This window comes from Phaethon aethereus (assembly GCF_964289735.1).
Source record: "Phaethon aethereus genome assembly, chromosome: 30".
NCBI lineage: Eukaryota > Metazoa > Chordata > Aves > Phaethontiformes > Phaethontidae > Phaethon > Phaethon aethereus.
This window is the reverse complement of record NC_138606.1, coordinates 1776553-1797677: the sequence shown is the minus strand read 5'-3', so window position 1 is coordinate 1797677 and position 21125 is coordinate 1776553. Positions and strand designations below refer to the sequence as shown.

Here is a 21125-nt window from a genome sequence, read left to right as displayed (position 1 = left end):
AAGTCCCCGGGGGGTGACGCTCTGGGGCTTGACGAAGGCGCCATACTTGGGCTGGCACTCAAAGTAGCGGCGGCCGCCCACACTGGGGAGGAGGGGGAAGAGCTTGAGGGGAGCCCCAAGGACCGCCCCCTGAAGAGGGGGCACCCTGGGGACCCTACCTGCCATCGTGCTTGCCCAGCGGCTCATCGTAGCGGACGCCCACCCAGTAGCCTGGCTTGAAGTCAGTCTGGCCTGTGGGGAAGGGAAGGGTGGGTCAGCGTCTGGGGGGGGGCTGGGGACAAGGCAGGGGGCTGGGGACAGCTGAGGGACACGCACCCACGTACATGATGGTGGCCCGCTTGCAGGGCTGCCCCGGCACCCGCACCTGGCAGCGGGCGCCCAAGGGGAGGGTGGCCGCCAATGCCGCCTCCTGCGCCCGGCGCTGCTGTTGCTCAGCTGCCCGCCGCCGCGTCCCCTCTGCATCGTAGCGTCCCCAGCGCTGCTGGCGCAGGAAGGAGCGCAGGGATTCTGTGGGGACATGGGGACACCGGCGCTGGAATGCCTGTGGCACCACAGGGAAGGGCGGGGACCCACGGCGGGGCTAGTGGAAGCCCCCAACGCATGGCCGAGGTCCCCGGCAGAGGTTGGGGGCAGGGAGAGTGTCACCATGGGGGACAGGGATTGTCACCTCAACTGGAGGACAGTGACACAGTGGGAACAAGGAAGGTGCCACCATGGGGACAGGACAGTGACCTCAGTAACACAGGCGTGGAACGAGTGCCACCACAGGGAACACGGGGTGGGGACATCCCCCTCGGGGCCAGGGGGCTGACACCGCAGGGACACACGGACAGAGGGGATGTCCCCGGGGAGAGGAAAGTGGACTGCGGGGACGCCAGTGTCACCTGGCCGCTTCTCGTAGTCACTCTCGGCCATCTCATACTTCTCCACCTGCGAGACGTCCTCGTATTCCCCGATGCGCGCCCCACTCCGGTCGATCACCTGTGGCACTCTGTTACTGGGGGGGGGAACATGGGGGCTGCCCCGAGGGGGACCCATTTGGGGTGAAAAAGGGGGAAAAAGGTGTGCTAGCACCAGCAGGGATATGGGGCCCTGGTTCAGGGTGAGAAAGAGGGTGCAGCAGAATCAGCGGGGCTTTGGGGCAAGAAGTAGGGAAACGGGGCACAAGGCGGTGGTTTCAGGGCCCTGTTTTGGGGTGAGAAGGAAAGGAAAGGAGGGTGGGGGAGACGGGACCCACATGCACACGGCAACCATCAGCCACGGGGTAGGAGCCCAGCAGGGCTTCGTCACAGTCCAGGCGCCCCAGCAGCTCCTCTTCGGCGCTGTACAGCTCCAGGTCCATGCAGGAGGCCGGGCTGCCAACCACCAGCTCCAGTTTGCACTGAGGGACAGCGGGCAGTGCTAGGAGCCGGGGCCAGCGGCAGGGGTGGTCCCCGGCCCGGGCCCGACCCCCCACCCCGGACAGGGGACAGCGGCGGGGGGCAGCTTTGGCTCTGGCTGGAGTCCAGTCGCCGTGAGGGGGTGTCCCGGTGAGGAGGGCCCGGGCCCCATGAGGGGAAGGAGAAGGATCCCAGCTGAGGCAGGGGCTGTGAAGGGGAGGAGAGCCCCGGCCAGGCCCGGTCCGTGAGGGAGGAGGATGAGGAGGGCCGCGGTTACCCGTACCTTGAACTCGGCGATAGTGAGGCCAGTGGCGTAGCGCTTGTGGGCGCGGAAGGCGTTCAGGCTGCTGCTCACCGCCAGCGACACAGAGCCGGTCCCAGGCCCCGGCCCCAGCCCGGCTACAGGCTCCGCCGCCGCCTTCATGGTGCGGCGCCGCCACCGCTGCCGCCGCTGCTTCTGGAACCTTCGGCCCGCCCCGCACGTTCACCCCGCCCCCGCGCCCGGCCAATCGCAGCTGATGGACCGCCCCGCGCACCGCCGGCCAGCCAATGGCGAGGGATCTGTCCCGCCCGCCCGCCGCCGCGTCACCAATAGCGACACGCCTTGGAGGGCGGGGCGGGGCGGGCGGGTCAGGGGGGGTGCAATAGAGCGGTGCTGCAAGGCACGGGGCTGGCACGGCTGCAGCGCGCGGTGCGTGCAGTGGAGCAGCGCATGGGGGTGCACGGCTGCAGCGCATGAGGGTGCAGCTGTGCGAGGCACGCGCGCAGTGAGCGGGAGCGCCCCGCGGCGCAGCCCTGCGGCGCGTGGGGGGCGGGGCCCAGGGCCGCGCAGGCGCTGTTCGCGCTCCCGCCGCCGTGCGCATGCGCGGGGCCGCCATGGAGGGGGACGGAGCGTACGAGCCGGGCTTCGTGGGGATCCGCTTCTGCCAGGAGTGGTGAGGGGATGCTGGGACCCTCTGACGCCCCCCGGCCACCTCAGATACTTCTCAAGACTCTCTGATACTTCCCGAGGCTCCCCCATTCCCCCCTCATTGCCCCCCAGGCTCCCTGCGGGCCTTCCCGGTTCCTCCCTGGGCCCCCCCAGACCCTGCTCGGGGCTCCCCGACACCCCTCGGCCCCCGATACCTCCCGGCGGTCCTTGACACCTCCTAGGGCTCCCCAATAGCTCCCCATGACCCCCGGGCCCCTTCTCAAAGCTCCCTGACACCCTCCAGGCTCCTCGGACAACCCACTCCCCGGTTCTCTCTGCAGTTCTCCTTGCAGAACTCCTGCAGTTCCTCGCCCGAGACTCCCTGATACCTCCTCGCCACCTCCTAGGCCGCCCAGCTACCCCTCGGAGTCCTCCAGCCCTCTCTCCCCCGGGGATGTGGCCCCAGGAACATGCCTGCCCCAAGACCCTACAGTAACACCCCCCATGTCGTGTGTGTGTCCCCCCCCCCCCCAGCAACAACATGCTGTACCCCAAGGAGGACAAGGAGAACCGGATTCTGCTTTATGCTGTAAGTGCCCCACAGCCCCCACTGGGGTACTGGGACCAGTCCCAGCACCTCATGGGGCTGTCTCCTGCCCCTCCCAATTTGGCACTGGGACCAGTCCATAACTGCTTCTCTTCCCCAGTGCCGCAACTGTGACTACCAGCAAGAGGCTGACAACAGCTGCATCTATGTCAACAAGATCACCCACGAAGTGGAGTGAGTTTGTTAGCGGTCCCCTCTGGTCTTAGCGTTTCCCACCCCAGGGGTTGTGTAGGTGGAGACTAATTAATAAGGGAAAAACAATTAAAAAGAACCAATGGGGCAATTGATAAGAATCTATTTAGCAAAGTAGGACTTAGGGTAGTTAATAAGAGAATAATTAGGAGGAAGTAATGAGCAAGTGATTGATAAGGAGAGACAATAAGGGAAGATGAGTGGAGGGCAATTAATGGGTGCAATTAGTGATGGAGAACAGGTTTTGGGTAATTAATAATTGGTAAAGGATTAATTGGGGTAGTTAATAAGAGTGAGGGGTACCTGGTGGGTAGTTAATAAGGGGAGGCAATAAGAGAGAACAATTAAAGGGCAACTAATGTGGGGGTAATTAATGAGAATAGGTTATTAGAGTAAATTAATGAGGGGGGTGCCAGAGTTATGACTAGCCTGGGGGTAATTAAGGGTGCTAATTAACACCCCGGGGTGTCTCCTTGTAGTGAGCTCACACAGATCATCGCTGATGTCTCCCAGGACCCTACACTGCCCCGCACTGAGGACCACCCCTGCCAGAAGTGAGCTGGGACCTGGGGACCCCTACCCCACCTTGGGGACCCCCTGGGGCTATGGGGGTGTCAGGGATCCCCTAGGGACATGGGGAGCCTTGTTGGGGTGTGGGGATATCAGGGACACCCCGGGGATGTCAGGGACCCCCCAGGGACGTGGGGACCCCCATGGGGGTGTAGGGATGTCAGGGACTGCCTGGGGACCCCTGTGGGGACATGGAGCCCCCCCCCACCATGCTGCTCTAGTGTCCCCCTTTGGGTCTCCTGTGCCTCCCACAGCTTCAGTGTACCCCTCTGTCCCACCCTGTGTCCCCATGGGGCTCCAATGTCCCCCACAGGACTCTTAGGTGTCCCCACCCACCCCGTCACTGCTGTCCCTCTCTCCCCCAGGTGCGGGCACAAGGAGGCCGTCTTCTTCCAGTCGCACAGCGCCAGAGCCGAGGTGAGGTGACCCCCGCTGAGCCCCACGCCTTCCCAAAGCCGTCACTGTCCCCCACAATGTGTCCCCTCCTGCCCCCCAGGATGCCATGAGGCTCTACTACGTCTGCACCGCCCCGCACTGCGGCCATCGCTGGACCGAGTGACGGCGCCCAGAGACGTTCTCAGACCCCAAAATCACCCCAGATCACAGCCATTGCCCCAAAATCTCCACAACCCCTGACAGCCCCTGCACCCCCAACCTGGGGTCCACCCCCCTGTACCTGTCGGGGTGGCATTTTGGTGGAAATAATGGCTGCTTTTGGTAGTTGTCTGTGCTGGTGGCTCTGTGGGGTGGAGGGAGGCAGCTCTGTGGGGTCTGGGGGGGCATGGTGCTGGGGGCGGGGCTTTGGGGCGTATGGGGTTGCAGGAGGTAGGCTGCCTCCCCATGGGGATGTCACAGTTGTGGGGCCCGAATTGTTCTCATGGCCCCAAATCGCATCTGTGGTATCCCAAAATGCCTCACTGAGCCCTGAACTGCAGCTGTGGGGCCCCAAACTGTCCCCAGTGGGCCCCAGGTTGCCCCTTAGTGCCCCACATCACTCGATAGCAGTCCCAAGTGCCCCCACCAAGCTCTAACTCACCCCACTGGACCCCAGTTTGTATCCCCAGTGCCCCCAGTTGCCTATGAGAGGCCCCGTCTTGTAGTCCTGGTGCCCTAAATGGCCCTGTCAGGCCCCAAATTGCTCTCTGGGTACCCCAGATCGCACCCACCATGTCTCAAATCACTCTGTCAAGCCTTGACTTGCCACAAATCTCTTTCCCCCCCTACCCCAAATTGCCCAGTTGGGCCCTGAATTAACCCCTGGGTACCCTGAAACACCCTCCAGCCACCCCACATCTCACCGAACCCCAAATCGTTGCCTGGTGCACCGGGGGCTGCAGAGAGCACCCAGGTGTCCTGCAGCCCCTGAAAGCCTCCATCCCCACGAGACTGTCAGGGGCCAAATCCACTGACCCCAAAACCCCTCATTTTAGTTCAAGGACATTTATTACTTTAACAATGTTTAAAATTGCCAGCGACAGCCACTTCCATCCCGCTGCTGGCAGCATGGAATTGGGGTCAGGGCTGAGATGGGCCATGGCTGCTGGGGCATTCACCAGCTGTTTGGGAGGCTTGGAGCAGAAGAAGATGCAAACTGTGGAAAGATAAACATCTGAAAGCCCCAAAAACAGTTAAAACTTAGAGAAGAGATAGATGAGACATTCTATAAGCGACTGGCGGAGGTCTCGCATTCGCTGGCCCTTGTTCTTGTGGGGGACTTCAATCTACCGGACATCTGTTGGAAGTGTAACACGGCAGAGAGGAAACAATCTGGGAGGTTCCTGGAGTGTGTGGAGGATAACTTCCTGATGCAGCTGGTGAGTGAGCCCACCAGGGGAGGTGCCTTACTGGACCTGCTGTTTACAAACAGAGAAGGACTGGTGGGAGATGTGGTGGTCAGAGGCCGTCTTGGGCTTAGCGACCACGACATGATAGAATTCTCAGTTGTGAGGGAAGTAAGGAGGGGGCTCAGCAAAACTGCTACTGTGGACTTCCGAAGGGCAGACTTTGGCCTGTTCAGGTCACTGATTGAGAGAGTCCCTTGGGAGACAGTCCTGAAGGACAAAGGGGTCCAGGAAGGCTGGACAGTCTTCAAGAAGGAAATCTTAAAGGCGCAGGAGCAGGCGGTCCCCATGTGCCGTAAGAAGAGCTGGCGGGGAAGGCGACCGGCCTGGCTGAACAGGGAGATTTTGCTGGGACTCAGGGAAAAGAGGAGAGTTTATCACCTCTGGAAGAAGGGGCAGGCAACTCACGAAGAGTACAAGGATCTCGTTAGGTCAAGCAGGGACAAAATTAGAAAGGCAAAGGCCCAGCTAGAGCTCAGTCTGGCCACAGTCATAAAGGATAACAGAAAATGTTTTTACAAATATATTAACAACAAAAAGAGAGGCAAGGAGAATCTCCATCCCGTCCTGGATATGGCGGGGAACATTGTCTCCAAGGACGAGGACAAGGCTGAGGTACTTAATGCCTTCTTTGCCTCAGTCTTTAATAGCCAGACCAGGCATCTGCAGGGTATTCAGCCCCCTGAGCTGGAAGATGGGGATGGAGAGCATGATAACCTGCCCATAATCCAGCAGGAAGCAGTTAAGGACCTGTTAAGCCACTTGGACACCCACAAGTCTATGGGGCCTGATGGGATCCACCCGAGAGTACTGAGAGAGCTGGTGGAGGAGCTTGCCAAGCCACTCTCCATCATTTATCAGCAGTCCTGGTTAACAGGGGAGGTCCCAGAAGACTGGAGGCTTGCCAATGTGACGCCCGTCTACAAGAAAGGCCGGAAGGAGGATCCTGGGAACTACAGGCCTGTCAGCCTGACCTCTGTTCCAGGGAAGATTATGGAGCGGTTGGCCTTGAGAGTGCTCACAGGGCATCTGCAGGACAACCAAGGGCTCAGGCCCAGCCAGCATGGGTTCATGAAAGGCAGGTCCTGCTTGCCCACCCTCATCTCCTTCTATGACCAGGTGACCCGCGTAGGGGATGAGGGAAAGGCTGTGGACGTTGTCTACCTGGACTTCAGTAAAACCTTTGACAGCATCTCCCACAGCATTCTCCTGGAGAAACTGGCGGCTCGTGGCTTAGACAGGTTTACTCTTTGCTGAGTGAACGGCCGAGCCCAGAGAGTTGTGGTGAACGGTGTTAAATCCGGCTGGCGGCTGGTCACAAGCGGTGTTCCCCAGGGCTCGGTTCTGGGGCTGGTCTTGTTCAATATCTTTATTGATGACCTGGATGAGGGGATCGAGTGCTCCCTCAGTAAGTTTGCAGATGACACCAAGCTGGGTGGGAGTGTTGATCTGCCGGAGGGCAGGAGGGCTCTGCAGAGGGATCTGGACAGGCTGGATCCATGGGCCGAGGTCACCTGTATGAGGTTCAGCAAGGCCAAGTGCCGGGTCCTGCACTTTGGCCACAACAACCCCCATGCAACGCTCCAGGCTTGGGGAGGAGCGGCTGGAGAGCTGCCTGGTGGAAAAGGGACCTGGGGGTGCTGGTGACAGCCAGCTGAACATGAGCCAGCAGTGTGCCCAGGTGGCCAAGACGGCCAACAGCGTCCTGGCCTGTATCAGAAATAGTGTGGCCAGGAGGAGTAGGGAAGTGATTGTGCCCCTGGACTCGGCACTGGTGAGGCCGCACCTCAAATCCTCTGTTCAGTGTTGGGCCCCTCACGACAAGAAGGATGTTGAGGTGCTGGAGCGTGTCCAGAGAAGGGCAACGGACCTGGGGAGGGGTCTGGAGCACAAGTCTGATGGGGAGCGGCTGAGGGAACTGGGGTTGTTTAGTCTGGAGAAGAGGAGGCTGGGGGGAGACCTTATCGCTCTCTACAACTACCTGAAAGGGGGTTGTGGCGATGAGGGTGTTGGTCTCTTCTCCCAAGTAACCAGCGATAGGACAAGAGGAAATGGCCTCAAGTTGCGCCGGGGGGGTTTAGATTGGATATTAGGAAAAAATTCTTCACTGAGAGAGTGGTCAGGCATTGGAACAGGCTGCCCAGGGAGGTGGTGGAGTCGCCATCTCTGGAAGTGTTCAAAAAACGTGTGGATGTGGCACTTCAGGACATGGTTTAGGGGACATGGTGGCTCTGGATTAATGGTTGGACTTCATGATCTTGAAGGTCCTTTCCAACCTTAGTGATTCTGTGAATTGCCTTAAAAACAAAAAAATGCAAATTTAACCAGGAAGGGGGGTTGGCACATGTTGCGTTAAGAGGCAGAGCAATTTGGCAGAAACTAAACCCCCTTGCTTTCCAGTCGATCCTCAGATATCAGAGGGACTGGGGGCAGCTGAGCTTAGGTTCTGAGTGATGCCCAAAGTCAGCGTTAGTAGTCCGGTCGCGCCCAACACCTTTGTTGGACTATCACGGGTCCGGATGCACTACTAACATCACACTACCTGCTCAGCCGGACACCTCCTGAACGAACACGGCCGCACTCAGAGGTACGGTCGCGTTCAGGGACCACACACGGCTGAGTCAATCAATAGTGCGATTTATTGAACACACGGCTGAGTCAATCAATAGTGCGATTTATTGAAGCAACAGACACACAGGTTCTTTGGATTGCCGGTGATAAATTCACTGCCTACAAAGCACGTGCAAATGCCAAAAGTATGAGTAACGCTACTTGGCTATAAACGTGTTAAAAGATGTAAAGTGACTCTATATAGAGATTTCTAAGTTTCCCGGGGAGGCATTTGGTATGACCAAGGGTTCGAATCTTACCCAACGGCGTCCCGATGGGGGGAAGAGAGGCTCAGCCCGTCGACTGATCCCAGAAGTTAGAATAGTACACGATGATGGTATCTTCCCTGACATCCAGCCCTTAAAACATTATTTTATAGTATTTTACTTTGCAGGTGGAGCTTGAGTGACTCTAGTCATACATACCTTTATTAGGATTGGTTCAAAATTCTCTCGCTTCGCATTTAAAGGTCCACACTAAGAAAAATTCAGTGCGCACGCTCATTGAGGGGTGGTTGCACCTTGGGAGGTGGGTAACTTTTGAGAGGGGTGTGCGTTTTAGTAATATAATGATATTATAATAAGCAAAGTTCACTCCAAGTACAGCATTTCATCAAAGTTGACAGGTCACTGACCCAGGGCATCGCACATGCAGCTTATTAACGTACACACTGTGTACCCTTAAATTCCCCTGTTCGCAGAGCGTGGCCGCGATGTCTCCACTCCGCTCCACCCTCCATGTGATCTCTCCCAGAGTCAGCACACCAAGTGCCCCTGATGTTGCCAACATCCAGGGTTGTCTAGAGAATCTCCATGGCACAGACCCGTTGTACGAGTGCTATGTTCCACCCTGTTTCAATGCTGTTCTTAGAGGGTAAATTTCCAAAGTGCCCCATAGCGATTACTCCACAGCACACCAGTGCACCCCACTTTGATTTAAAGTGTTACGGGGCTGCTGCCCTCCAGCCTCCTCCGGACCATCTCCATGAGGGAGTCAGAGTAGGTGCGGAGCAGCGCCAGGGTCTCGGGGTCCGGTGGTGGCGGTGCTGGGGTGGCAGTGGCGGCATCGGTGGTGTAGGTCACGGCACGGGAGTGCAGCTCTGCTTTCATCCAGCCGAAAAGGCCGGCCAGTGCGGTCCTCGCCTGGAGGACATCCTCCTCAGTGGCACAGAGGGTCACCTGCGGAGAGGGGTCCCTTCGTCACCCTAAAACTCCCCTGGCACTTCGGCTCTGAAATGAGCTGTGAACGGGGGTTTTTTCTGGGGTCCGAACCCACAGACGTGACCAAAATACATCAGCAGTTGGCCCTCCGAGGAGGGAGAAGGGAACGACCCCCTGAAATGCTGTGAATCGGGGGGGTTCCCCCACCTTGGGAAGCACCGACCTGGTCATAGAGCTCCAGCGTCTCCTGCAGGCTGGTCCGCAGCAGCTGCAGGGCCGTGGCAAAGGTCTCGACCCGGAGGTGGGATCCTGCGGGCACCACAGCTGCTGTGAGCCATGTGCACCCATCCGAGAGGGGACAAAAAAACACCTCATCCCCACCCAGGAGGGTGTTTTGGGCCAAAGAAAGCCTCAGACACACACCTGTGGGTTTGCTGGCCTTGGAGCCTGTTTCCTCTCCCATTTGCCAAGGTTTTTCATCCAGCAGTTTCTAAAAAGTTGACGGAAGCACCGCTGAGCCCAGCCCATGGAATGAAAATTACTTTTTTTGGGTATTTCTCTCAAAGATTTCCCCCTCCCTTAGGCAGAAAACCAACTCGCCTCGGATTGCTGGAGCTCCTGAGATGTTTTTGGCTGGTCCCTGAGCGGTTCCTGGGCACGGACGGAGCTCTGCAGCCGGGGCCGTGCCCACAGGGGGAAGGTGGACACCAGCCTGTGGGACAAGAGAAGGGGTCAGGAGTGGGAAAGCCCTTCCCTGCTGGATGGACGGACGGACAGACACAGCACCTGACACCCACCTGCTGTTCTGGCAGCGCAAGAGGAACCGGGCTGAAATGCTCAAGCGCGGGTTCAAGAACAAGTTTTTTTCCTCGTCCCCAGGTTCAGGTGATTTCAAGTCCTTTAAGGAGCCATCAAACTTCTCTGCGGCTGCGGGGGCAGGAAGCTTTAGCTCGGCCATCACTGGCATCCGCCTGGGTTGGCCATGCCAAGCCAAACATGCCGGCACCATCCACCCGTGGTTTCTCCCATTACCATCAGCATCCGCCAGCGTCTCGAAGTGCTGCTTGAGGTACTTCTCCTGCTCAGGGGTCTGGGGCAGGGAGCTGCTCTGCGGTGGGTTCTCTTCTGGCTCCTCTGCCTCCCCGGCAGAGCCCACCGAGTCCTCATCTGCCAGGACGGAGCCAGAAAGGAAGGCCCCCCGTGACAGACGTTAGCACCAGGCGTTTTTTATTCTGATGCGCTTCCCCCCCGCCGCCCAAGAGCTAAAGCCGCCGCCAAGCTTCTCGCTCAGTCACGAGGGTTCAGCGCTGGCAAAGCCAGTGCCCATGGCACCTTCCTGGAGCCCTGTCTGCGCTCCTGGCGTTACCTTCCGAGCGGTAGCAGGGCACCAGTGATCCCAGGCAGAGCGGAACACAGGCCGAGGCATCCTCCCGGCCGATCCCAAGCTCCTCCGGGTATGCGGGGCACAGTGGCAGCTCCATCATGCGTTGCCTTGAGGAAAGGCGAACAGGTTGTTGATGCCGGTGGTGCCGCGCACCGGATGCCGCCACCAGGTCTGTGCTTGCCATTGCTCTGAGCTGGGACACGTGCGTCTGCGTGCTGGTGCTTGGCTGGGACAAGCCACGGTTTCCCTCCTCCAACCCTGACTGGGCTTTAGGGGCCAGGTGGGAGGTTTGGTGTGAGGAAGGGAGCCCCGACCTGCCCCCCACTGCTGGGCTGGCACTTTCCAGCATTGCCAAAATGCTTTCAGATTTGGCTTGAAGGGAAAAGCCATGGCGGGGATGAGGGCCTGATGGAGCTCGTCATGAGCCAGAACGTTAAGCAAAGCGCAAACTAGCAGAGCGAGGTTGGCTTAACGCTGATAGTGAAACGTGGTGCCCACTTCCCTGCTCGGCTGTCGGCTTCAGCCAGCACTGACCTGCTCGCCTCCAGCGCGCCCAGCTCCTCCTCCAGGCTGGTCCCAGTTGTATCTGGCGATTCCGGTCCCCCATTGGTTTCCTCGTCCAGGAAGAGCTCGGAGAGCTGGAAGTCCTCAGTGAGGTCGCTGGGAGAGCTCTCTGCCTGCTGGAGGTGGGGAGCTGATGTCCATAACCGGATTTTTCCCAGAAAGATCAGCGCTGGTGGGCAGGGGTCTCCAGGGATGGTTAAAACCAGAGTCTGGTGAGGGCTGATGGAGGGCGCTGGGGCCGGCCCCTCACAGCTTGACGTAGGGGCGACTGACCTCTGAAAGCAAGTGCTCCAGGCTGCTGGGCTCAAGCTCCATGTTGCCCTCCAGGTGGGGTTTCAGGGGGGTGAAGTAAGGGGGATCCGCCTCCGGCAAGGTCTTGATGGGGCCCCTCTGGGCACGCTCTGCCCATCGCCCCCGCGGCCGGTAGCTCCCTGGGGGGCTGGCAACCGCCCCTTCTTCCACTTCTCCCAGCTGGGAAGGGGGGAAAGAAGAGAGGGAATCCAGTGGAGATGGAGCAAAAGGATCTTCATCTGGACCTGTTAAATCGCATCTCCAGGTGCAGCGAGGTGACTTACCAGCCTCTTTGCCCACAAGGGCAGCCTGCCGTTGGTTAGGATGCACGCTGGAGCTGGAGGGGGAGAGCAGGGTTAGGAGCGTTTCTGTGTGCCGCAGCACTTGGAGGAAAGATGGTCAGAAAACGGGGTGCAGCCGCAGAGGGACCCCGGCCCACAACACACGTGGCTCCAAGTCCTCTTTGGAGGGGGTCTGTGGGGATGAGGCCTCATCTCTCTCCTCAGCAGAAGCTCTGCCAGCACCGGGGATTGCTGTCCCACCGGGGACCGTGATGTAGGTCTCCTGCCTGCAGGAGGGGAGAACAGTGGGGTGGCCAAGGCAAAAATGGGGTGGCATGTGGGGGCTGAGCGGCTTTTCCCCACTACCTGAGCAGCACTTGGGGACTGGGTTCCACCTGCTTTGGCTGCAGCAGATTGAGCTCCAGCAAGTGCTGCTTCATGCTGCTGGTGATTTCGGGGCCCAGGTGCCAAATAAAGATGCAGCTGGGGGTAGAAAGGTGGGGGGGGTGTCAGGTCTCCCCGAGATTTTGGATGGGGGGGCTTTATGTTAAGTCCCTCAATCAATTTAATCCACCCCAGCCTCCAGCACTGCCTCCACCTGTGCGTACATCCTGCCCAGTGCTCTCTAAAGCCAATTCTCCTATAGTGTCTGGCAAGATGTAAATCAGGTGATTTTTTAGGTCCGCCAGCCCCTACCTGTCTCCTGAGACAGTGATGAGGTGTTTGCAGTCATAGGTGAACCGCATCCCCGTGACTATTTCTGTGCCGAAGGGAAGGAAACACAGCGAGGTTGCTCATCAGGACCCCAACCCCTGCGCTTGTTTAGATTTAAGTGACATAGAAGGTGTGTGGGCGTTCACGGCCGAACAGGGGACAGGCAGGGGCAGGCAGAGTGCTGGGGGCTTCCTGGCAGCTCTCCCCTGCACCTCCCCTCCCCGAGAGGAACCGAACCTGAATGGCCGAACATTTTTGCCACGTGCTCCCCAGAGTGGAAGTTGATGAGGGCGATGCTCTTGTCGGAGCAGCTTGTTGCCAGGAAGGTGCCCGAGGGATCCAGCTGCACCTGGGGGAGAGGAACGGTGGGTCGGGTTCGGCCACAGCTTGGGAGGCAAGCAGAGCCAGGCAGCTTCGTAGGAGCTGGTAAAACTCCCTCTCCGTCTTTCCTACAAGCCCTTTTAAGTACTGAAAGGCTGCAGTAAGGGCTCCTCTTCCCCAGGCTGGACAAGCCCAACTCCCTCAGCCTCTTGCCACAGCAGAGCTGCTCCAGCCCTGGACCATCTCCATGGCTTCCTCTGGACCCACTCGAAATGGGTCCGTGCCCATCTTGTGCTGGGGACCCCAGAGCTGGATGCCAGGGGGGCTCAGCAGAGCAAAGGGGGAGAATCCTCTCCTTCAACCTGCAGCCCACCAGACGCTTGGCTTTCTGGGCTGCAAACACACATTGCCGGCTCACGCCCCATTTGTCACACACCAGTGTCCCCAGGTCCTTCTCCGCAGGGCTGCTCTCTGTCCCCCAGTCTGTGCCGGGATGGAACACTGCCCTCACCCGCTGCAGGACCTTGCGCTTGGCCTTGTTGAACCGCAGGAGGTTGACATTGGCCAACGTCTCCAGGTCTTTCTGGTTGGCAGATCTTCCCTTGAGGGTACCAACGGCTCAGTCCCAAGCCCTTCAGCACTGCTGACAATCCAGCCCCACCGCTGTGTCAAAGGAGCTGCTGTGGATGCCCTCACAGCCAACATGTGATGGAAATTGCCCTCTTACCTTCAGCAAGGAGCCGTCGTCGCCTTGCGAGCCCTTGTAGCAGCACTTCAGCTTCCCACTGGCTGTGCTGTAAACCCTGTGAGAGGAGCAGGAGGTAGTCAAGCTGGTGACGAGCCCGGCAGGGACACTGGAGCCGGGAGGAGAAAGATGACCCCCAGGTGGGTTTTTGTGCCTGGGCACAAAAAAGTGCCTTCACCTGACGTTCCTGTCCTGGCAGGCGACAGCGGCATGTTTCTGCGTGATGTCAATGTCCATGTCATACAGGGTGGTTTTCTCAGCGACGTGATGCATCCTAACAAAATTGAAGCCATCTGGGAGCTGTTGGATGACAGGGAGAGCCATGTTGCCCTCTCGCCCGTCCAAATTTGGGGGAGAAGCAGCAGATCCCTGTGGAGATGCTGCTAACGCACCTTTTGAGCATTGCGGAAATAAATACTTTTATCAGCGCCGCAGCTTATCAGCTGAATGTCTCCGTTGCCTGGGCAAAGAGAGCACAGGGAAAGGGGAGTGGAGATCGCGTCCGTTCCAAATTCACCACTGAGTGAATCTGAAAAATTACTCTTTATGAATGAATCCATTAAAAAATGGGCAATCCAAGGGTGGGATCCCCTTCAACGAATGGCTCAGTGCTGTTCATCTGGGGACAACTGTTTTCTACTGAGGAGCCCACTCTAACACAGATGTTGAAGTTTAGGTACATAAATCCGGAGAGAAAAACCCCATCTTCAAGGCAGAACAAGGCGAAGGGCAGCCCGACGGGGGGAATTCAGATGCAATTCAGCCACCTACCAGCAAATTTGACAGATGTAATCGCAGAGGAATGATCGTCCAGGGTTTGCTCCAGCTTGTAGTTCTTGTCTATGTTCAAGATGTGGATCAGCCTGTCTCTGCTCGCCGAAGCCAGCAGCGCTGCTCCTGGAGCCGACAGAAAAGAGGGTGTTAAAATAACGCTGCACTAAAGGTTTTTGTTCAAATAAATGGTATATTTACTGTCATCCCCTGCAAAGATTTTGATGTAAACCAGTTCTAGGTGGGATATTAAAGGGAGAGCAAACGGTGATTGCACAGGTCCTTCCCGCTGCCCCCAGCGCAGCCTGAGCCATGTTTTAATCTGCACAGCCCTGGGGTTTCTCAGAGGAGAGACCCTTCCCTGCAGAGCTTGTTTTTCAGGATGCCTCAGCTCCTTTGGTGAAGGAGAAGCTGAGCCTGCAGGCTCACTGGCAATGCCTGAGGACTCACCCGGTGACACAGCTTTTGGGCATCGCTGCCGAGTCGAAGGCTTACCAGTCTCCGGCTTTGAATACTCCAGGCAAAGGACTTCTGAATCGTGAGCCTCAACTTTAGCCACCTCCTGCATGAACTGCAGCTCGTGTATCCTGCAAGGGAAGCGCACTGTTGGCTCGGCCCCCAAAAAACAGGGCAGGAACACCGTTGGCACACAGTGAGGGGTGTGAGCATCAGAGATGCTCACAGAAAGAGGGGAACGGCTGAAAGGAGTGGTGGGGAGCCCACGCCGGCACCCAACCGCCACCGTCCTTCAGTTTTCGGCCGAGCGCGGTGCCACTTGCCTGAGGGTTCCTCCTCTGTCCCCTGATGCCAAATGCTCCCCGTTGGGGCTGACCTGCATCACCCGCACCCCGGATTTGACATCGAGGTGACCCATATTCTCGCTTCGGTCAGGCACGGTGGAGGAGTCCTGGAGGTGCTGCGTGTTGTTGTCCACGTAGATGACATTCAGCAGGGTCTTGGCGCGGGAGAAGAGGTGACAGTCAGGCCCCTGGCAGAGCACAGGCAGCTCTTTGGGGAGGAGAGGAGCCCACCCATCTCACGCAGCTGCTTCCAACATCCCCACTTTATTTTGCCATGCTTCCCGCTCAGGAAATGCCAGGATTTGAAAAGCAAAGCTGTGCCCTTTGGTTGTTCGGACAGAAAGAGCAGGTGCAGGAGAACGGAAAGCAGTTTCCAGGCTCACTACCATCACCAAAACCCACTCAAGATCACCACTCGTCTTCCACTCAGGCGGCGGCTCTGTACCCAGAGCAGCAAGAAGCAGACAGGAACCATCCTGAAACCTCCAGCAACCTCATTTTCTAGAGGCGAGTCCCACAAGCCAAGAGCTCAGGGAGCCAGTTGAGCTCCCCCAGCTGCTGGCGTGGTTTTGGGGGGCTGCTTTGAGCAGGGAGGGGGGATGCAGCCCCCCCATTGTACCGTGCTGTAGGTGCTGCCCTGGATGCAGCACGTGGAGCCATTTTCCAGGGTCCAGGCGCGGATGGTGTTGTCCGAGGAGCATGTCAGGAAGGAGCCGGGAGGCAGAGAGGATCTCCGCTCCTCGAATTCAGGGTACACCTGCACCCAGGGGGTTACACATTGAGGGGGAAAAAAGCTGCAGGTGCCCCGAATCACCTCTGTGGGACCCACTTGCCCTCACCTCAACACTCCAGATGAAGGAGCTGTGGAAAAGGTCTGACCACACCTTCCTGACGTTCTGCAGGTCCCTGACATCCCAGACATAGATGCTGTGGTCCCTGTAGACGCAGGACAGCCAGCGGTTGCAGGCATCGTAGGCCAAGGCGATGGTGTCAGGGTAGACCAGGTCCGGCTGCCTTCAGTGAGGGGGAGACGGAGTTGAGTCACATCCCAAGAACGCAGTATTCTGGGGGGCTGACCCTTCCAGAGCCCACTGAGTGTTCTGCCAAAGTCAGATGTGATTTGCGAATGAAATTGCATTCATAACCCAACACACAGCCCTGAAACGAAGGGGGAAAACAAAACTGTGTGGGCCCCCCCATATACCTGACACCACCCTCCCATCCTCGCCATATCCCTTCACTGCACATAAAATCAGGCGCCGATTCACACCTATCTCAGCTCAGACCTCCATCAAGACAAGGTCGCAGGCCAAGCAATGAGAGCTGTGGGGTCCAAAACCCCACAGTTCAGCGGCAGAAGCTGCGCCAGACAGTTCAGAGAGGGGACAGGGGGATCCCTGTCATCCTCTTGGCCACGCAGTACCTCCGTGGGGGGCTCTGGGTGACATCCACGCCCAGGGGGTGAGGTTTAGGGAGGTCACTCAGGTAGCACATGTCACGAGCCTGGAAAATCCTCACGGTGCCGTTGGCGCAGCCACAAAATATCAGCTCCTCACTGAGGCAGAGGCAGGTTGCCAGCGGCACCTGTGGTCAGAGCAGGTGAGGTCCCTGCTGGTGGGCTTCACCCTGGGGGTCCGGGGAATCTGCCCCCCACCCCACCTTCAGAAAGATCCATTTCTCCAGCATCCGCTTCTTGTTGAACTTGCAGAGCAGCCCCGAGGAGGAAACACAGAAGGTGCTGCCCAACATCTGCCCTCGGCCGCAGGCCACGCCACAGAAGATGTCGTCAAGAAGCTCTCCCAGCAGCCCCGAGCGTCCCACCAGTGGCACTGTCTCGTTGATCTGCAAAGCAGGGTAGCGCTGCCAACCCGACATTAACGAGTGTTAACAAAGGAAACGTCTCCCAGCCCTCTGGAGTACACCGGGTACTGGACATCAGCAGCGTCCCCATGTCCACACGTGCTCCCCGGCAGAGCTGCTGTGCACCCATGGCCTTTTGCTGGCCAGAATATCCCCAGCTCCAGGCTGAGCTGAAGCACCCGCAGCTTCGACGTCTGGTGCCGGGCGGACAGAGAAAAGCAACATTCAAGTATGCCGCAGCATGCATTTTGGGGCAAAAACCTGGCATTTCTTTGGTTCTTTCTACAGACACTGCCCTCTCCCACGTCTCATTGGCTTCGGTGACAAGGATTTAAGCAGCATCCAGCCCCGGTTCAGCTTCATCAGCTGCCCACGCCCCATGAGACTGCATTGGCAAAGGGCACCCCGTTACCTTCAGCTCCCTCGATGAGTCCAGGAACCAGAACTTGACGTGGCGGTGCCCCGCAGTGACGAAGTAGTGGTCCTCGGAGAAAGACACGGCTGTCACTTTGCAGGACACCTTGTTTGACGCAACCAGGGAATCTTTCTGTTCAGAAAGAAGGATGCGGTTGGGTCATGCACAGTAAGCATTACCCCCCAAAAGTCCAGAGCCACGAGCGACTGTGGAAAAAGATGGAAAGGGGCTGTTTTCCCCCAAATTAGGGAATTTCAAGCTGCTTTAAGCCAGCTCACCTTCCAATCCCAAACATTGACCACCCTGTCGTGCGGGTACCCCACCGACACCAGGTACTTGGCACTGGGGGAGAAGGCGACGCAAGCCACGCCGTGTTTGTGACCATGCAACTCTGAGACCTGTGTCCGTTCCTCCACGTCCCACACGCGGACGGCTGGTCGGTGTCCGTTCTGTGCAGGGAAGACAGCGGCGTGGCAGCAGCTTTCCCCTTCTCACCAGCCTCCCACAGCCACCCAGTGCATCTTCTGACCCTAAGGGTGTTCCCACCCTCCCAGTGCAATCCCAAATGGGGTTGAAAACCCCAAAATGCAGGGGAGGAATAATCCTGGCTACTTCATCCTGCCAGGACAGCCAAAACTGGGGTGTAGGTGACTACAAATAAGTGGCACCCACCTCTCCGGTGACGATGAGCTTCCCATCAGGTGAGAAGGCCAACGCACTCAGGGTTTTCCTAGAAAATATTGGGTTTTCTTTAACAACTGGGCTACTCCAGAGAGAAAACTGAGGTTTTATTGGGAGGAGAAGGAAAGAAAAATACTGGAAGCAGCATTTCTGAAACCCAATGTATGCCTCAGCCTGTGTTTGGAGGGTACCTAGCAGTGTTCAGGGATACCTGGAGCAGTTTGGGGGGTACCTGGAGCTACTGGGGTGTACCTGGAGGTGTTCAGGATGTGTGTCTGCGTGTTCTCCCGGGGGTTCAGGATGACAACAATGCACCTGGACAGGAAGGGGATAGGTTTTTCCCAGGCTGGGATTTCAGGGGGCGTGGAGGGGTCCTGGGGTGTTCCCACGGGTGCTCACCCGGCAGGGTAGGCGAGCAGCCCTGTGGCTGGGTCGCAGGCCAAGCCACTGCTGGTCTGGGCTGTGATTCCCAGCACCTTCTCCAGTGTCACCTGGGGAGAGGAGGAGGGGACCCCCAGGTGTGGGGCTGGAGGGGGGGGGGGGCAGTTGGGGGGTTCCGGGGTGGGACCCTGAGCCCCCAGGGGTGGCCCCAGGGTAGCACCGGGCATCCATGGGCCCCTCTGTGTCCCACCCTTCGCCCCTCCCATCCCCGTGAGGGTACCGCAAAGTGCACCCCAGCTGGAAGCGCTGCCCCCCCAGACCCCCAAGTCTCTCCCCCTTCCCAGGCTCCGCGCCATGGGGACTCCACTCCTGTCCCGTCAAAGCCCCGCCCCCATAGGGACACAGTCACGCCCCCTCCCGAAGCTCCGCCCTATTGAATCATAATCCCGCCCCCCTCCCCAAGCTCCGCCCCCCCGTGGGCCCCCCCTCAAAAAGTCATCCCTTAGATAAACCGCACCCACGTGGGAGCCCCCCAAGCCCCACCCCCATGGGGACCACCAAAGCCCGCCCTCTCTCACCCCCCCAGGGGAGGCCCCGCCCAACCCGCCAACGGCCGCGCGCCCCTCACCGCCTCTTCCGCGCCCTGGTGCCGCGACCGCCGCCGTAGGTTGAAGGGCTGAGGCGAGTCGGGCCTGGGCCCGCCGTGAGCCCCGCCGCCCGCCGCCGCCATGGCTCCGGGCTGCCGCTCGCTACTGGTCCGAACTGCGCGCTAAAGCAGGCGTCCCATCCCCATTGGCCACGGCCCACGCCTCTCACCTCCCACCTTCCCCGCCTCGCCCAATAGCAATGCGGCGCCGCAGGGCCAGGCTCCACCCCACGGCTTCCTGCCACTCAGCGCCGCGCTCGGCCAATAGTGGGGCTGACAGGCGCCAGCCCCGCCCCCCGCGCATTCGAGCCCCGCGGAGCACGGCCCAACGGGCCTGGACGCGGCCGCCGGCGGCAGCTAGGGGGTTATTAACGGCGTGGGAAACGGCCTCGCGTCCCCCGGCCCGGGCGCAGCTCGGGAGAACAGGGCTGTCCCGCGTGCGGGGAGCCCCACGGGGGTTCCCTGTTCCTGCCCCGGCCTGTAGGCCCCGTTGCCATGGCCACGGTACCTCTCTTCCCCCCCCCCCCACCCTCCCGCCCAGTGCGTAAGCCACGGCCGTGCGCGCTGACGCAACACGCCGCCCGCCGCGTCACGTGAGCCCGCAGCGGGCGGCGGCGATGCCCAAGTACTGCCGGGCCCCGCACTGCTCCAACGCGGCGGGACAGTCCCGGCCGCCCGCCCGCCGCCTCAGCTTCTACAAGTCGGTACCGGGGAGCCCGGAGGCGGGGTGGTGTGTGCGGCCTCTTGCCCTTAGCCCCGCCCACGGAGGGAGGAGCCTGGGCCCGGGCCCGGGCGTGAGTGGGGCCTGGGCCTGCTTCTAGGGCCTCCTCCTGGGCCTGGGGACGGGCTAAGTGGGCTCTTTGGCGGGGGGCAGGACGCTGGGGTGGGGGCCTGGGCGGCTCCTGGGGAGGGGTTGGGGGGGCGGGTGTGTGGTGAGGAGCCCCCCTCGAGTGTCCCATTAACCCCCTGCCAGGTTCCCGCTGCACGATGCGGCACGGCTGCGGCAATGGCTGGTGCAGATGCGGCGGGAGAACTGGGTGCCCACGCGCCACCAGCACCTGTGCAGTGACCATTTCGAGCCCTCCTGCTTCCAGTACCGCTGGGGTGTGCGCTACTTGCGGCCCGACGCTGTCCCCACCATCTTCCCCTGCAGTCCCTTGGTGAGCCCCCTACTCTGGGCAGAGACCCTAGAAGCATCTAGAACACTCTGGAAGGGTCTAGAAGCATCTAGGAGCTCCCAAGAGGCTTCCCAAGAAGGGTCCGGAAGGTCCTGGGAGAGGGAAGGGTCTGGAAACATCTCGGAGCTCCCCAGAGGGGTCCCGAAGCTCCTCAAAGGGGTCTAGAAGGACCTGGAAGAGTCTGGAAGGTTATGGAAGCATTGCTGCCCGACCCTGCTCTGCTGTAGCACTGTGAGAACCTCCAGAAATGAGGATTTGTTGTTTTTTTTCTACAGAAACAGGAGAGTCCCAGCGTGCTGCCAGGCACCACCCAGCCTAAGTGGCCCCCCACAGTGAGCAGTGAGGAGCCGGTGACACCAGGGTGGCCACACGTCCCCAAAACCGCCGTGTCAGAGGCCATGGCCATCGCCCTGGAACCTGGCTGCGCCACGGCAGCGCCTCCGTCCCTGGGCACACAGGTGGAGCAGGCAGAGGATGCGGCTGTTGAGCCGCCTGCTGCTGTCCCACCACCATCCCCAGCAGTGGCATATTTCGAGCCTGTCCCCACGATGCCGGCCGCCGCGCGGGAGACCGTCCTCTCCTCTGCCCTGACCCCAGCTCCACCTCCCCATCGCTCCAAAGAGGTTACGTCGCTGTCACCGCCAGGTGAGCTGAGCACGGGATCTCGTCACTGTGGTGCTGGTGCTACAGCGGAAGGTGAAGGTGTGCAGCAGCCGGCACCGGCGCACCGTGCCCGGCTGGAGGCCATGGAGGGGCTGGTGGAGCAGCTGCGCCGTGAGAGCCTGCTCTCCGAGGAGAGGCTCAAGTGGTAGGTAACAGTGGGC

The 21125-nt window shown here is 59.6% G+C and overlaps 4 protein-coding genes across 4 annotated transcripts; 2 read left to right on the top strand and 2 right to left on the bottom strand.

Moving 5' to 3' along the window:
• Positions 1-9: 9 nt before the first annotated feature.
• On the bottom strand, positions 10-1803 carry TBCB (tubulin folding cofactor B; the record flags this gene model as incomplete). Its single annotated transcript, XM_082012009.1, has 6 exons — positions 10-82; positions 159-231; positions 316-507; positions 885-981; positions 1238-1381; positions 1663-1803. Coding segments are annotated over 6 exons (720 nt in total), but the record flags the coding sequence as incomplete, so codon positions are not given.
• Positions 1804-2240: 437 nt separating this feature from the next.
• On the top strand, positions 2241-4358 carry POLR2I (RNA polymerase II subunit I; the record flags this gene model as incomplete). Its single annotated transcript, XM_082011966.1, has 6 exons — positions 2241-2314; positions 2824-2878; positions 2997-3070; positions 3568-3642; positions 4024-4075; positions 4155-4358. The coding sequence occupies 6 exons, from the start codon at positions 2241-2243 to the stop codon at positions 4215-4217; spliced, it is 393 nt and encodes a 130-aa protein (XP_081868092.1). The 3' UTR covers positions 4218-4358.
• A 4686-nt stretch (positions 4359-9044) lies between these two features.
• On the bottom strand, positions 9045-19207 carry WDR62 (WD repeat domain 62; the record flags this gene model as incomplete). Its single annotated transcript, XM_082012008.1, has 30 exons — positions 9045-9287; positions 9493-9578; positions 9693-9759; positions 9870-9981; positions 10067-10190; positions 10302-10436; positions 10636-10760; positions 11188-11330; positions 11491-11688; positions 11793-11845; positions 11955-12076; positions 12156-12272; positions 12486-12549; positions 12741-12852; positions 13552-13627; positions 13748-13869; positions 13962-14029; positions 14341-14466; positions 14836-14927; positions 15120-15295; positions 15760-15897; positions 15980-16154; positions 16564-16724; positions 16800-16982; positions 17413-17547; positions 17694-17864; positions 18088-18145; positions 18349-18411; positions 18496-18587; positions 19106-19207. The coding sequence occupies 30 exons, from the start codon at positions 19205-19207 to the stop codon at positions 9045-9047; spliced, it is 3639 nt and encodes a 1212-aa protein (XP_081868134.1).
• Positions 19208-19740: 533 nt separating this feature from the next.
• THAP8 (THAP domain containing 8) lies at positions 19741-21113 on the top strand (the record flags this gene model as incomplete). Its single annotated transcript, XM_082012007.1, is given in 5 exon segments — positions 19741-19823; positions 20097-20283; positions 20577-20959; positions 20961-21022; positions 21025-21113. Coding segments are annotated over 5 exon segments (804 nt in total).
• Between the last annotated feature and the right edge of the window lie 12 nt (positions 21114-21125).